Here is a 16,089-nt window from a genome sequence, read left to right on the forward strand (position 1 = left end):
AATTATACCCATATTTATATAATCGGTCGAATCTTAATCTTTATATTTTTCAAAATATCTTCTTGTTCGTGTTAAGATTGGATTTATTGATAATATATATATTGTAGTGTTTAAGGGGAAATTGTGGGGATTCCAGGAAAATTTGTAGAGATTAGTGGAAGTGTAAAGGTGATAATGTACTGTAGAAGTGATATCTAGAAATAGAAGAAAAATATAAATTAAATTAAATAATTAAATATTAGCTATTTAAAAATAATTTAATAAATTCTTAAAAACGCAAAAATTGACAACTTTATTAATAATTTCCAAGGCACGTAATTACCAATAAAAATAATTTTATTAATTTAAAAACGCAAAAATTGACAACTTAATTAATCATTTCAAACGCAATTTAAAATAATTTTATTAAGTTTTTTAAAACGCAAAATTTGACAACTTATTAATAATTTCCAAAACGCGCGTAATTACCAAATTTTATAATAATGTAATATTTTATAAATGTTTGGGTTTTTATATAATTTCTTTTTTTTACAATAAGAATTAATATTCAAAAACTAAAAAATTCGAAATTCATAACTTCATAACAATTTTATAATAATTTAATATTTAATATTAAACACTCAAATATAAAAAAAACTAAATATTCATAAATAAAATATACAAAAATAAACTAGATATTAAATCTAAAAATTCCCGTACACTAATAATCAAATATACAAATTTAAAAATCCAAGTTCAGTAAATATTCAAATTTGAGTTACATCACAACATCACCCCCCCCCCCCCTTAATTACTATCTTCCTACAGGGTTTTTAATCTGTTCTCCGTCTTCCTACACAGATAAAAACGCGTTATTACTTGAGGTTAGAACGTGGGACGAAACCTCATTTTATGCATCCCCCCCGCCACACAGGACCAATACGTTAATCTTCCTTTCTTGACCCAAACTTGATCAGTTCTTCGTTCGTAATGTTGTCTCTTTGGCCTTTCCTGGAGAAATTCACCGTATCGTTGTTGTGCTTCCATTCTTTTGATTCCATCGATCCATCTTCTTCTCTAATCTCAATCTTTATAATCTTATTCCCTATTCTGAAATAGGACTCATGATAGACATAATTATGAAATTCATAATTTCTGATAGAATAAAATTATGAGAGACATAATTGTGAAAATTATAATTTATAATGGAATAAATTTGATAATAGACATAATTATGAGATCATAATTTTTGACGGAATAAAATGGATGATAGACATAATTATGAGAATCACGATATCTGAATAAGATTGACAGACATAATTGTGAGAATCATAATATTTGAAGAAAAAAAATTGTATAATTATGAAAATCATAATCGATGGTGAGAAGCATAATTTAATGGGGTTAATGGATGAAAGATATAATTTATTTGGAAAAAGGAAGATCGTGGTGTTATAATTATAAAAAAGGGTCATGATTTTGAGTATAACAAGAGTGTTAAGAAATATATATATTGATATAGTAAATTTTTTGTAGATGGCTTCCTATTTCAAAATAGGGAATAAGATTATAAAGATTGAGATTAGAGAAGTAGATACATCGATGGAATCAAAGGAGTGGAAGCACAACAACGATACGGTGAATTTCTCCAGGTAAGGCCAAAGAGACAACATTACGAACGAAGAACTGATCAAGTTTGGGTCAAGAAAGGTAGATTAACGTGTTGGTCCTGTGGGGGGATGCATAAAATGAGGTTTTGTCTCACGGCTGTTCTAACCTCAAGTAATAACGCGTTTTTATCTGTGCAGGAAGACGGAGAACAGGTTAAAGACCCTGTAGGAAGATAGTAATTAAAGGAGGGTGGCGGTAATGTTGTGATGTAACTCAAATTTGAATATTTATTGTACTTGGTTTTTTAAATTTGTATATTTGATTATTTTTGTACGGGAATTTTTAGATTTAATATTTAGTTTTTTGTATATTTTATTTATGACTATTTTTTTATATTTGAATGTTTAATTGGCCACCAAATATACTCTCTAGCTTTTCTTCATTCTTTCTATGCCTTGATGTCCAGCATGTACCGCCTAAAATATCTTTTTTTAAAGAATCTGGTATCACTAATCGATATCCTCTCATTAGACAATTCTCTTTTATACTTAATTCGCTCTTAATGTTTTTAAATGCTATATCTTCTTTTTTCCACTCTATATCTCCCTTCTGACAGCTCTAATCCTCTTTAATTCTTCATCTTGTTCCAATGTTTTATCTACCAAATCTATTGTTAAAGGGGTTTCCTTTGTATCTATTCCTTTGGCTCTTATAACATTAATATTTAATTCCTTTTCTTCAATTATATATCTTAAACTATTAATCGTGGGCTCTATTTCTTTAGTACATAATCTCGATAATATATCTGGTAAACAATTTATTTACCTGTTTTAAACTTTATTTCAAAATCGAAATTTCCTACCAACAAACTTTTAGTCAAACCAAACTGCTAACGCTGATTTTTCTATTGTTGAGTAATTTTTTTCTGTTTTATTAAACTGTCTGGACAAAAATAAAATAGACTTCTCTATATTATCAACTATTTGTAACAAAGCTCCTCCTATACCTTCCTGAGATGCATCCACTGCTAAAATAATATCTAATGTCTCATTAAAACAATTCAAAATAGGTTTTTCTACCATTTTAATCTTTAATATTTCAAAACTTTCGTTCTGTATCATTCCCCATTCAAATTTTCTATTTTTCTTCAATTAATTATATAAATGTGTAGCTATTCCAGCGAAATTCGGTATAAAACGATGATAATAATTAGCCGCTCCTAAAAACGCTTGAAATTCCGTTTTATTATACGGTGCTCTCATGCTCACCATCTTATCTATATTCTTTGTGATCGGAGAAATTTCATTTCCTTGTATTACATATCCTAAATATGTTATTTCCCTTACTCCAAGAACACTTTTATTACATTAGTTTTTAACCCATTTTCTAGAATTATGTCTAACACCTTGCTTAATCTCATAATATGTTCCTGTTCTGTTCTACCTGAAATCAAAACATCATCTAAATAATACATTATTCCACTTAAACCTTTAGATAAAGCAGCCATGGTTCTTTGAAATATTGGAGCAGACACTTTCCCAAACGGTAATCGGTAGAATGCAAACAACGATGTGTTGTAATTGTCAAAATTTTACTTGTACTCTCGTTCACTTTAATTTGTAAATAAGCATTAGAAAAATCTATCTTCAAAAAAAAATCGCTCCTTTTAAATTAGCCAATAATTGCTCTATTCTTGGTAAAGGATATTTAATTGTCATAATCCTAGGGTTCACAGATATCCTATAGTCTATGCACAGTCTTACTGTTATCATATTTTCTTACAGGGACTAATGGTATAGCCCATACACTATGAACTATATCTTATTATACTTTCCTTTAACCATTTGTCAAGTTCTTTATCTATTTCTTCTATCCGTGAAAAGGGTAATCTTCTTATGCTACCAAATTTCGGCTGATAATTCTTTCTAACGTATATCTACTTCACAATTTTTTAGAGTCCCTAATTCCCCTTTAAAAACATCTTTGTATCTAATCAATATATTCATTATTTCCTTGCTGAACTTGTTCTCAACCACATTAGATTCTATGTTGCTTAGTTTCAACTGGCGTTACCTCTAATGAGTTTATATCTCTTAATAACTTATTCTCTTCTACATCATTTCTATATCTGATCAAAAATTCTGGAGTTCGATTTTTCAGTTCATCGAGAACTAACTCAGTATTATCCTTATTGCTTTGTCTTATATTTTGTTGTTCTCATAGACAGTTTCAAACAAGGACCACCAAGTATAATCAGAACATATTCTTAATGTCATTACAACCTAAAATAGGCTCTATTTTTAGTGTAGTAGTAATCCACCAACAATATTTTGCAATGAATCTTTCTTTCAGAAAACATTTATTAAATTCTTTTACACTCATTAAACTAATCTCGGCTTCTATCCAATAAAAAGCATATTTTAATTTCACCTATTTTTATCTTAATCCTAGGCATTTACTTTTCCTTATTATCTTTTCTAACTCAATTTTACGTACATTTTCTATTTCAACTTTTTTTTCAAAAAAATTTCTATCATCAAAATTATATTCATTCATATATTTTAAATCAATCCTATTTTTATCATTTATTCCTAAATTATTATTAAAATTATAAAAATCACACATACTATTAATTTTATCATCTATAACATTCATTTTTATATAGTCATTTATTACACGCTTCTTGTGCATGTCCTCTTTGACCACATTTTAGACATATTAAATTATTGTAAAAGAAACTTCTACAATTGGTAGTTATATGGCCCTTACCATATTTCGCGCAATTGAGATGTCTGGTTAACTCACATTGCCTCGAAATATGTCCATATTTTCCACAACTGCAACACTTAACTGACCTAACATTATCTAACTGACTTATCCTATTTTCTTTCTTATCACATTCCTAATTTTTTCTAGCTCTTTATTTTCTAATTTTATAAAAGATGTGTTTCTTCCTACTATCATTCCTAAAATAAAACTTAAATTTAGAAACAAGAGTACAATTATAAATTTATTTGTGTAATATACATTATAACGTAATCAAACACTAAATTACCACTATCTTAACTAATCTTAAAGAATTAATGGAATATAAATTATTAATAAAATATATAAATATATATTTATTTTTATTTTAGTTCCAAAATTTTATGGAATAGTATAATTATTAGACTAAACCTCCTAACGGGCTGGATTTTACAAATTTGGCACCACTGTTAAGATTGGGTTTATTGATAATATATATTGAAGTGTTTAAGGGGAAATGGTAGGGATTCCTGGAAAATTTGTAGATTAGTGGAAGTGTAAATATGATAATATACTGTAGAAGTGATATCTAGAAATAGAAGAAAAATATAAATTAAATTAAATAATTAAATATTGGCTAATTAAAAATAATTTTATTAAATTCTTTAAAAACGCAAAAATTTTATTAAATTTCCAAAATGCACGTAATTACCAAATTTTATAATAATGTAATATTTTATAAATGTTTGGGTTTTTATATTTTCTTTTATTACAATAAGAATTAATATTCAAAAATTCGAAATTCATAACTTCATAACAATTTTATAATAATTTAATATTTAATATTACATTAAACATTCAAATAAAAAAAACTAAATATTCAAATATATTCATAAATAAAATATACAAAAATAAACTAAATATTAAATCTAAAAATTCCCGTACAATAATAATCAAATATACAAATTTAATAATCCAAGTACAATAAATATTCAAATTTGAGTTACATCATAACAGTTCAATCATGTTCCTGTCTGATGTACTATTATATTAGCACTTTTATATTTTCTCACGTACCTTTCCACCTGCCTATTCTACCCTCGCTGCCAACAAAATAAAATTAATTTTATTGATATCACATGCCATACTCAGGTATTACAATTTCTGGTTTACTTCACTAACATAATTTCGTTTACGTGATTATCACCAATCCATTAGTATATACTGCAAATTGCTAGCTGCAACTATTTTAGATTTTCAGGTAATATTTCTTCTACCTTGTCCACTCCCCATAGAAAAATCTGGCTATACCACTATTTAACATTTATAACTGCTCCCATTTTTATCATGTTCATTTACAATGATCGTAAATTAGAAGGATGGGTATTATTTACTTTCCGAATTTAATGTCGCAATAAAATATGAAAAAAATTGTAATCATATTTTTTTATACAATCATATAACAAGGTTTTGTCAGGCCATACCGGTCCTGTGACCTCGGTCCAATTCGATTCCCTCAACAACACGTTAGTTAGTTGCTCCTGGGATGGAAACCTCAAAGTTTGGGATGTTTTTGGCACAAAAACCTGCAAAGAAAGTTTCCTTCTCGGTTCCGAGGGTATAATATATTATTTTTTTATGAATGGCTATCTATATATGTTGTAGTCTTGAAGAATATGGATATACTTTTTTTAATCAACCAATATTTTACTAATTTTTAGTAAAGAATTATGTATATTTTTCCCATCTGGACATGACTCTAAAAAATTTATATTATATGTATTTTATACCAAAAGATTTTAAAATTGTTGATATGGAGTATATTTTTGGAAATTTAAAAGCGCCCTACTTGACTAACAAGGCTTTTTAGGAATTTTTTCAACATTCCTATAATCCATTACGATCAAGCCCAACATTTTTAAAGAAATCGCATCTATTGAGATTCGAGTCCAGAAAATACTTAACCTTCAAGTTTACAGACATAGCTTAACATCAAACCACACTATCTTCTTATAAATTGGGATATACAACTTGTAAAAAACTCCGTTGATTACCTTATTTCGAGTCTTTCGCCTTTGGCTATGAACTTATCAAGGATTGGGTAAAATTTTTAGAAATCATTCCATCTAGGAATCTCAAACAACATTCCTTTCTCATTGCCAAATGGATTCAGCAAATGTTATACTGATGATGATAAAATATGGCGCTAGATCCTTTGCACTGTAATCGCAATCCCGATCGAGAAATCCGACACGAAGTCAACCAAATCCCTTGCACTGATATCAGCTGGTTTTTCTACCTCATTGGAACCCTCTTAATTTCTTTCCCGATAATAGACATCAAGATGCAATCACGCAAATTCTATGGTCACAATGTAAGTTTCTGATATGGGATTTTTCAAGCCTGGGCTTCCAATTTTAATTAGAAGATCACAATACACCACTGATTCGTCAAATTCTTACCAGTTATCAGCTCTACTTTAACAACATATGAGGATTTGGCTAAAAAATTCTTTGACGTCGACCTCCAAATCAAGATAAATTGTGAAGAGCCACATGAAGGCTTTTACTTAGGCAAAGGATCCGCAATAGCTATTCTTAAAGCTAATTGTTTGTTTTATTAATTTGATCTCTCTTAGTATTTTTCTTTCTAAAGAGGACTTTTATACGAAAAATTTCTTAAAATATTTGATATCAGATATTAGTTTTATAAATATAATTATACTGTCATATATTGCATTATATATATGTGTTGCTCACAATTGTCAATGGAAATTGTAAATATTATGTTATTAAGATCATAGGATTTATACTAGCTAGGGATTTTAAATAAGCTCTTTAAAAAATAACTATATAATTATCAAATACTTCTAATGCAATTTGATTAACTCGATATTATAATATTAAGTGTAGGAAGGTTATAATATTGTATTTACAAATATAATATTCTCATTATAACCTTTTAAAATATATAAGATATTAAGATATAACATAACTAACATATTATTTTTCTTTATACAAGCAAGGATTTTTAATTGGCTCGTATAAAAAATAACGATCAAACGATTTTATGCGAACTCAGGATTTTTTACAATCTCGCATAAATCTTTTATTTTTAAAAAATTGTTATATTTTTAAAAAATTGATATATTTTTAAAAAATTGATATATTTTTTAAAAATTGTTATATTTTTTAAAAATTGTTATATTTTTTAAAAATTGTTATATTTTTTAAAAATTGTTATATTTTTTAAAAATTGTTATATTTTTTAAAAATTGTTATATTTTTTAAAAATTGTTATATTTTTTAAAAATTGTTATATTTTTTAAAAATTGTTATATTTTTAAAAAATTGTTATATTTTTTTGTACTACCATTTGAGCATCATTTATACGAGCGTAGGTAGAACCAATGTAAACTATATATATAACCAGGGTTGGGCAGTATCGCGGATATTTGTATCTAAGATATTTTTTGGAAAGTTTCCTGTATCCAGTATCTAAGATACATATTATTTAAAAGTATTTGTATCTTAACCAACTTTGTATTCAAAAAGATACAGATACTTTAAAAAAAATTTATATTGGTTAATTTAAATAGTATTAAAATTTAAAATGATATTGTTTTAAGATTTAAATGAAAAATTTAATCAAAATTTAGATATTTTAAGTTAATTTTTGATATATGACGTTGGTCGTCATATAGCAATTTGCTAACAATTAGAACTACCATATTTGAATTGTTTTATATCTGTCTATTTTAAAATTATGGAAGAAGAAAATAGAATAATATGTTTATCTTCGTCTTCAGATGATTCTTCAACCGAAAATTATAAAAATAAATTTAAACTAAGCATACTTAATGGCAAATTTTTTGAAGTACTTCAAGATGATCATAATAAAGAAATTCATCGTGACTTTGGTATTGACGAAAAAGTTATAGCAACTGTTACAGATAACGGCTCTAACTTTAAGAAAACTTTCAAGGAGTTTGGATATTCTGAATGTATAGAATTCGAAATCATTGAAAGTATTTTTAATACTTCTTTAAAATTTATTACGATATTGTAAATTTAGTAAAAAATTTTATTCAAATAAAATTATTTATTTGTTTATTTAAGGGTCTAAAGAAGCCTCAATAACATTGCCTCAACACATTCGTTGTTTGTGCCATACGATAAGTCTAATTGCCACGACAGATGTCGAGAGAGCTATTAAGGATTCTCCTAACATTTCTAAAATTCATCATCCTGCAATAGCTAAATGTACTAAGCTATGGAATGCAAATAATAGGCCTAAAACTGCAGAACTTATCAAAGCAGTTTTAGGAAAACAATTAGTTACACCTTGTTGCACTAGGTGGAATAGTTTGTATGATAGTCTTCATAGTTTATTAAAATTTAAAGGCGAACTTCTTAAATTATGTCAAAAATTAGAATTTCCTAAATTAAGAGATATTGAAATTCAATATTTAGAAGAATATTGCAATATAATGGCCCCATTGGCTATAGCGATTGACAAATACAGAGTGAAATCAACTGCTATTATGGAGAATCAGCTCCAATTTTAAATGTTAAAAAAAAATAATTCAAACTAATCTACAATTTTGCAAACCATTAGCTGTTGCCATAGAAAATTATTTAAATAAAAGATTTAACAATTTTAAAAGTGCATTTTTGGCAACTATTTCTCATCCCTATTTTAAAAATCGTTAAATTGATGGTGAAAAAGAAAAAAATTACCTTCAGGATTTGTTATTACATGAAGTTTTAATTGTTTTTAAAAATAATATTGAAATTAATACTTCAACAAAATCTTAAATTGATGAAGATGATGATTACTTTTGCCTTAAAAGTACCACATCGAATTCTAATAATTCAATAAATGATATTGAAATAGAGGTCCTAAATTATATGAAAGATGACAGGCGGATATAAATATGTTAAATAGTTACAAATATATAAAAGAAATATTTATTAAATATAACACAATATTACCCTCCTCAGCCCTCGTTGAAAGATTATTTAGCTTTGCTAATATGGTTAATAGACCAAATCGTCAAAGATTGAACGAAAAATTAATAATATTAAAAAATAATGCTGATTTATTATTCGCATTATCTTTTATAATAAATTTGTTATTTTCTACAGTTTATTTTAAATATTTTTTTATAAATTTATATTATAGATAAGAAAATAAAGCTTTATACATTTTGATTTTGACTATTTAAAGTTTTTTAAAAAAGTATCTTGTATCTTAGATACTTTTTTTTTAAAAAAATACAAGTATCTTATATCTTATTGAAATTTTTCTATAGTATCTTGTATCTTAAATACAAAATTTTATAAAGTATCTGTATCCGAATATAAATTTTCTAAAAATTAGCCCAACCCTGTATATAACCACAATTATACCTAAATACTAACACATTTTTATTATAATATTATTTATACATGGTTTTATACAAAAGGTATTTAAATCATATATATTAAATTGAAATTTTAAATTACAATTATATGAGATTGAATATAGTAAATTGAAAGTTTTTATTAATTTTATTTATTATTTAAATTAATATAATATAAAATATCATGGTTGTAATTTATATATAAAAAACAAGTATAATTGTGTTAAAAAATTTCTAGTTGAAGTTTTTTTTAAGAAATATGGATTCGCGTTTTTCGTAAAATAAATATATAGACTGGGAAAAATGCCGTTAGTTTATATGACTATTGACTGAAATATAGTTATTTAATTTTGAATATTTATTAATTTTTTTATTTTCCCTGCAAGTAAGAGGGTTTGAATTAAATGATGAAGGAAAGGAGGAGACTTAGGTTGCGTCTCAAATAAAGGATTTCCCGTTGGACCAGGGGGTACAGGTTAAACCGTCGGGTCTGAGGCCGTCCTGTAATAAAAGGTTGGTTCGAGGAGGATGTTAGGTATTTTAGCCTTATTAAAAGCGTTATGGATGATTTTATTAATTGCTTTATGCCGGAGGTGGCGACCTTGGCTGCGTGTGCAGTTTAAGCCGTGTCAGGCTTTAGGTTGAACTGGTAAATTGCATTGGTTGCAAGAGTATGGCTGTGTAATCGAGCATCCAAGTCGAAATCTTATAGTAACTCTCAGTTGGTCATTAGTTAAGAGATTATATAAGGTTTGGTAAGGCTATTTTGTAGTTTCTTTATTAGGGGTTCGATAATAGATTTGTTGGAAATTTCGGTTGTAAATGTTAAACCATCTGGGGTAAGTTGATTCCATCGTTCGATTGCTGCTGTTAGTAGATCATCATTGGGAGCTATGAATGATGAGATAGCTGAATTGAGGGATAAGCGATTTGAGATTCCAAGGGAATCAAGTCTATACCACCTAGTTTAGCTGGTAATTGGGCAAGGTGCCAATTAAAGTCTGATAATGAAAGGTTGAGGATCCTTTCTATAATGGTTAGCGAATATTGTGTTGATTGAAAAATTTTGAGGCCAATTATACTTGTTTTCTATATACATATCATTATTAAATTAAGCTCTTTTTAGAGCCTTCGATACTTATATATTTATTTTTATTTAGTAATTTTATGCAATGAATTTAATTAATAATTCAATGTATTATATTTTTTTATAATTTATTTGGTCGCTCTTAGTTCTAACATTGTTAATATAGTTTAATTCGTTTAAAAAAAATAATATATTATTATTAGAAATTTTCATATATTCTTTTTGTGTTAATTTATTGAAATAAATTATAATAATTTTAATTAGCAACTCTTGACATAATATAATAGTGGTGCTAATATAGGATATTAATATCTTTAAAAAAAAGATAACGACCAAGTCATTCTTTATAAGAAAAATTAATTTTTTATAAAATACAGTGCATTCTTTATAGGGAAGTTATTTTTTTTATTAGATACAGGAACAAAGATCAGCTTGAATAGTGTAAAAGGTTTGAATAAAATTTGGCCAGTAAATGATTTCGTAGCAAGAAAAATAAGAGCTAATTAGATGGTAGTATTGTTAAAAATTTCTGGTTTTTATGTGATGAGATTGATTAAAAGACTTTAAAGGGATAATTTTGTGTCATTTTATTCGTGTTCGTATATTTCGAATGGAATATCGAATAGTTTTCAATAGGCATATTCGCAATCATTGATTATCCAAAATTGCTCTAAACGCTAACTTTTTACCTAAATCCCTTTTCAAAATTTTACACTTTTCAATCCCCCTTTTCTGTGTCCTAACTCTATTTCTCTTCTATCTCTCTTCTATCATGCTAATTAAAAGCACTCGCGTCATCCATTCACCCAGCCGGATCTGTTATTGCCGTTTCAACCTTGAACGGCCACATTACCTTCTGGGATACCAAAGAATGCTTGATATTATGCTCGATAGATGGCGGCAATTACGATTTACAAAGTGGAAGGGCCACCGAGGATCAGATTACGGCTAAGAATTCATTGAAAAACAAGTTATCTTTAAGAATTAAAAACAATTTTTTAAATTAAATTTTTTTTATTTAAGTTATAACACATTTTGGTAAACATTATGCTTATTGATACACTAGCTATTATATATATTTATGATAGTTAAGGTTACCAAAAATTAAAATCATTAATGAGATCTTGTCTCTAATCGTAGATCTCAGTATTTGCAAATTGATTTCAATTTTTTTTTTCATAACAAGCACTAAGGCCTCCATAAAATATTCGTATTCGATTCGTAAATTTTGAATCAAATAATTAATAATTCATTAAACTTAAATTTTTCAGATATTTATTTTAAAAATAGGCATATTTGATTCGTAAATAATTCAAAAATTAAACTGGATTCCAAAATTTATACTGAAATATGCGATTCAAAAATGTTAGGAATAATACAGAATAATTTAAATTTATTACTTTAAATTTTTTAAATTATTTTTTGATTTGAATTTTCATAGATTTCCAATCTTATTTGTAACACCCATGCAGGCGCGTAACCAATGGGACGTATAGGGGGAAATTCCCCCACCCTATCTCAAATTTGACTGTTTTCATAAATATCATTTTAAGCTAATAAAAATTGCCCACCTCCCCTTTCAGTCAAAATTTTGCAAATATTTGAATATCAATTTTCCAATATAAAACTTATTTTTAAAATTAAATTTTATTAAAATTTCCTTTCCTTGATTTTATTGATGATAAAAAAATTATACATCATAGGTGATATACAAATATAGAAATTTTTTTACAGTTATATGAGAGGGGAGGCCCTCGCCCTAACTATTTTGTTAAATTTAAAGAAATATTAGCTAAATATAAATTTAATGTGAGGACAAGGTTATAATGGTCAAAGCACATATTTTAAAAAAATTAGCAATATCCGCTTCACATGCTCTACCTTCTATACGCAAGGCCATGAGTATTTTAACTTATAAAATAAATATAATATATTTTTAGCCATTATATCCAAAATTTATGATTTTTTTAAATATCCGAAGCGGTCAGATGTTTATCGAATTATATTAATGAATGAACCAGAACCCCATCATCAAAAATTTTTAAAAATGTGCCCTATTCAGTTACGGCATTTATAGAACTGGAAGAGAATATCAGAATAAAACAGATAATTTAACCACATTATATTTATCATGAAGAGGTAATTTTCTAAAAATAATTTAATATTTTATAGGGATCAAAAAATAGGGAAATTGTTTTTCGGGAAATTATTTTCTGTGGGAATTTTTTTTCTGGAGAATTATCTTCCGGGAAATTTTTTTCCGGTGATTTTTTTTGAGGAATAAATTTCCAGAGATTTTTTTCTGGGATTTTTCCGGGGAACTATTTTCCTAGATTTGATAAGAAGTTATAAAAACTTGTTTTTTAAATTATTTTATACACACTACAATTAGTATTTTCAATAAAAAAATTTATTCTACCTATATTTTATAAGAATTTAGGCTGAGCCTAGTTTTTAAATTTTATCGAATAGTTCAAACATATGACCCTGCCGAATGGGAAAGAGCTGGCCGAAGGCCAGTTAAGGGGGATTGTGGGCGTAGCCTTACATAATTTTCCCACCTATAGGAAAATCCTAAATACGTCACTGCAACCATGCCTTTCATTCGATAACAATCATTTTATAATTTTTAAAATTAACTAACTGTGAAAACAAATATTTGACGCCACGTTATCTATGCTCACACAAAATTTAATCATAATAAGTTACTATTATAATATCCAGTGCTATTATTCGCTTTATTGCCCTAACACTGTTTATTACTGAATCCTTTACGATTTTATCTCTTTGAATAAATTATTCAAGCTCCCTAGATTTTAGTTAAGAACAGGATCAATTTATTGACCTTAATCTCATAATAATGAATTTTTATTCTTAAAAAATGGCTTCTAGAACTTTTACCACTCTCTCCTTCAGTCCCGACGGTGAGACACTTCTCGCCGCCGGCGATTCCAAATATGTCTGCCTCTACTCCTACCTTTATTCTCGTTCGCCAAATTTAAAAAGTAATAGTACTTCGACGGGTGCGGCTCTCTTGAAGAGGTTCGAAATAACTCAAAACAAATCGTTTGACCGAACGCGGGACGACGCTACCCTGAATAGACGCAAAATGACGGAATTCGGTATATTCATTTACTAAATCAATTCATGCAAGAGATACGAATTCATATATTTAAATGATAAAAACATAAAGTAAGAATCGTATCGGCAACTAGGTGAAAAAAATTATAATTCATTTTAAACCATTATCCAGGCAACTTAGATTCCGAAAACTTTTTGCGCGATACCACCGCTCTCCACGATGCCGAACGTGGGGGCTCTTTAACAAACGCTGCTCTCAATTTGCCTGGGGTAAAAAAGCATGGGGTTGACCGATCTTCTCGGTTTTTTAGGCCTGAAATACGCGTTGCTTGCGCTCGATTTTCGCCCTCAGGTTTGTATTGTTTAAAAAAAATCCAAAACAAATGATATGTGACTCATTACTAAATCCACGGAGGAGGCATTTAAATGCCCCAAATATGTATGGCAAAGGCATATTGTTTACTAGGATTAGTTTATTGTGATCACTAGGGTTAGATTAATATATGAACCCATTTTATAATCATTATAATAATAATTCTGACGTGCCACTTATTTTGGTTAGTTAATGTAAAATATAAAAATACGTCTTGGACAACGAATGACTTATTTTTAATTACTACTTACATATTTTTTTTATAATAATCAATTAACAATTAATTATAATCTGAACGGTAAAAAATAAAATAATAATATAAACAATTAATTTTATTAAAACAATTTATATTTAAAAAACAGTATTTTTAACATAACGGTAACAATCAAATTATTATATGTAAAGGTCGGTCATTTTCCTTGGCCTCTACTGAGGGTTCTCTTATTTACTCCTTAGATTCCTGGAGGAATCCCATATTTGATCCACTTAGCCTCGATTTAGATCTGACACCTGACAAAGTTAAAGAATTAATGACGCAAGATCCACCGCTTTACACAAACGCCTTGGTCGGATGTCTCAGGCTAAATTCCCAAGAACTCATCAGGGAAGTTTTAGGGGGCGTCCCTCTCGATAAAAGTTTTTTATTTATCTTTCTCTACTATTTTTTATTTAGAACCAACATCCTTACAAGATGCCCAAAAATTTAACCATTCCTTAAATCGCAATCAAATAGTTATATTAAAGTATCTACATTTATATGATTTTTAATATCAAAGTGCACTGAACTCGATTTCAGTTCTCGTTCAGAAAAATTCCAAATCGGCCACAACCTTGGTCCATACAAACATATTTACGATATATACCTTATTCTCAATCCTTATTTTAGACTTAAATATTTTATTTTTTACTAGTTGATTACCTAACATCTACAATACCTCTCCTTTATATCTTACCCTTGGTAACATTTGTGGCTAAAGAATCAGAAGACTCAAAGAATGTAGAATTTTACCTACGATGGTCCTACCAACTCTTGTTACAGCACGGAGCTTTAATGGCATGTGGTCCCGATAAGCTCAAATTCTTACCTCTATTTAATTTACTTCAACGATCCATTAGCCATAAATATGAGTCCTTGAAACGAATGTAAGCTAATAATTTTAAATTCATTTATGCTGACTGTGAAAAAAATTTTACTGAAATACCATTGGTTTACCTAGCTTGAAATTTTTATTTTTATACCAATATTATATAAAGTTTTTTTAATACAAATTATGGATATTTTAAAATTGCTCTAATACCCTTTCCTTCAGTCTAACTTATATTCAATCATTTTAATTTTATTAATTTAATAAATGTTTATTTTTACATTTTTTAGATGTAATAGCAACAAGTTTTATTTGGATTACGCTAAAGTTTTGGGCAATTTCCCGCCAGCCTTCACATCCGATCTTGCAATGCAAAAATAATATTCTTTAAATTAACCATAATATTGTTGAATAAATTGTTAAACTCTTTCATTCCTTGATTTGTATGATATAAGATAGTTATATTTGAAAATAAAACATGGATAAAAATATTTTGAAATTTTTTTAATTAAAATTAACATATTTATATACCAGTCAATCTATTTAAAATATAATATGGGCTGATTAGCAAGCATATGTATTGCTGTTAAATGGCTAAATTTGAGGCGATTTTTAAAAACAGCTAACTCAATATTTTGACCTGAAATAAGTCTCGAAATTTCGTTAATAGATAACCAAAACTTTTTACCATCTATGAGCAAATTCTTCAGGCTTGCGTAATAAT

General features: G+C 27.6%; 1 protein-coding gene across 1 annotated transcript in view; it reads left to right on the forward strand.

The window, feature by feature from the left end:
• Positions 1-15,819, forward strand: part of LOC135922948 (periodic tryptophan protein 2 homolog) — a 46,653-nt gene extending 30,834 nt beyond the window's left edge. The window contains exons 13-19 of the mRNA XM_065457496.1: positions 5,803-5,953; positions 11,613-11,796; positions 13,719-13,948; positions 14,080-14,259; positions 14,686-14,916; positions 15,192-15,423; positions 15,656-15,819. Coding sequence (XP_065313568.1) covers positions 5,803-5,953; positions 11,613-11,796; positions 13,719-13,948; positions 14,080-14,259; positions 14,686-14,916; positions 15,192-15,423; positions 15,656-15,746 — 1,299 coding nt within the window. The 3' untranslated portion in view covers positions 15,747-15,819. The remainder of the gene's footprint in view (positions 1-5,802; positions 5,954-11,612; positions 11,797-13,718; positions 13,949-14,079; positions 14,260-14,685; positions 14,917-15,191; positions 15,424-15,655) is intronic.
• The last annotated feature ends 270 nt before the right edge of the window (positions 15,820-16,089 follow it).

The sequence above is a fragment of the Gordionus sp. m RMFG-2023 genome, chromosome 1, assembly GCF_954871325.1.
Source record: "Gordionus sp. m RMFG-2023 chromosome 1, tfGorSpeb1-WG-v2, whole genome shotgun sequence".
Lineage (NCBI taxonomy): Eukaryota > Metazoa > Nematomorpha > Gordioida > Chordodea > Parachordodidae > Gordionus > Gordionus sp. m RMFG-2023.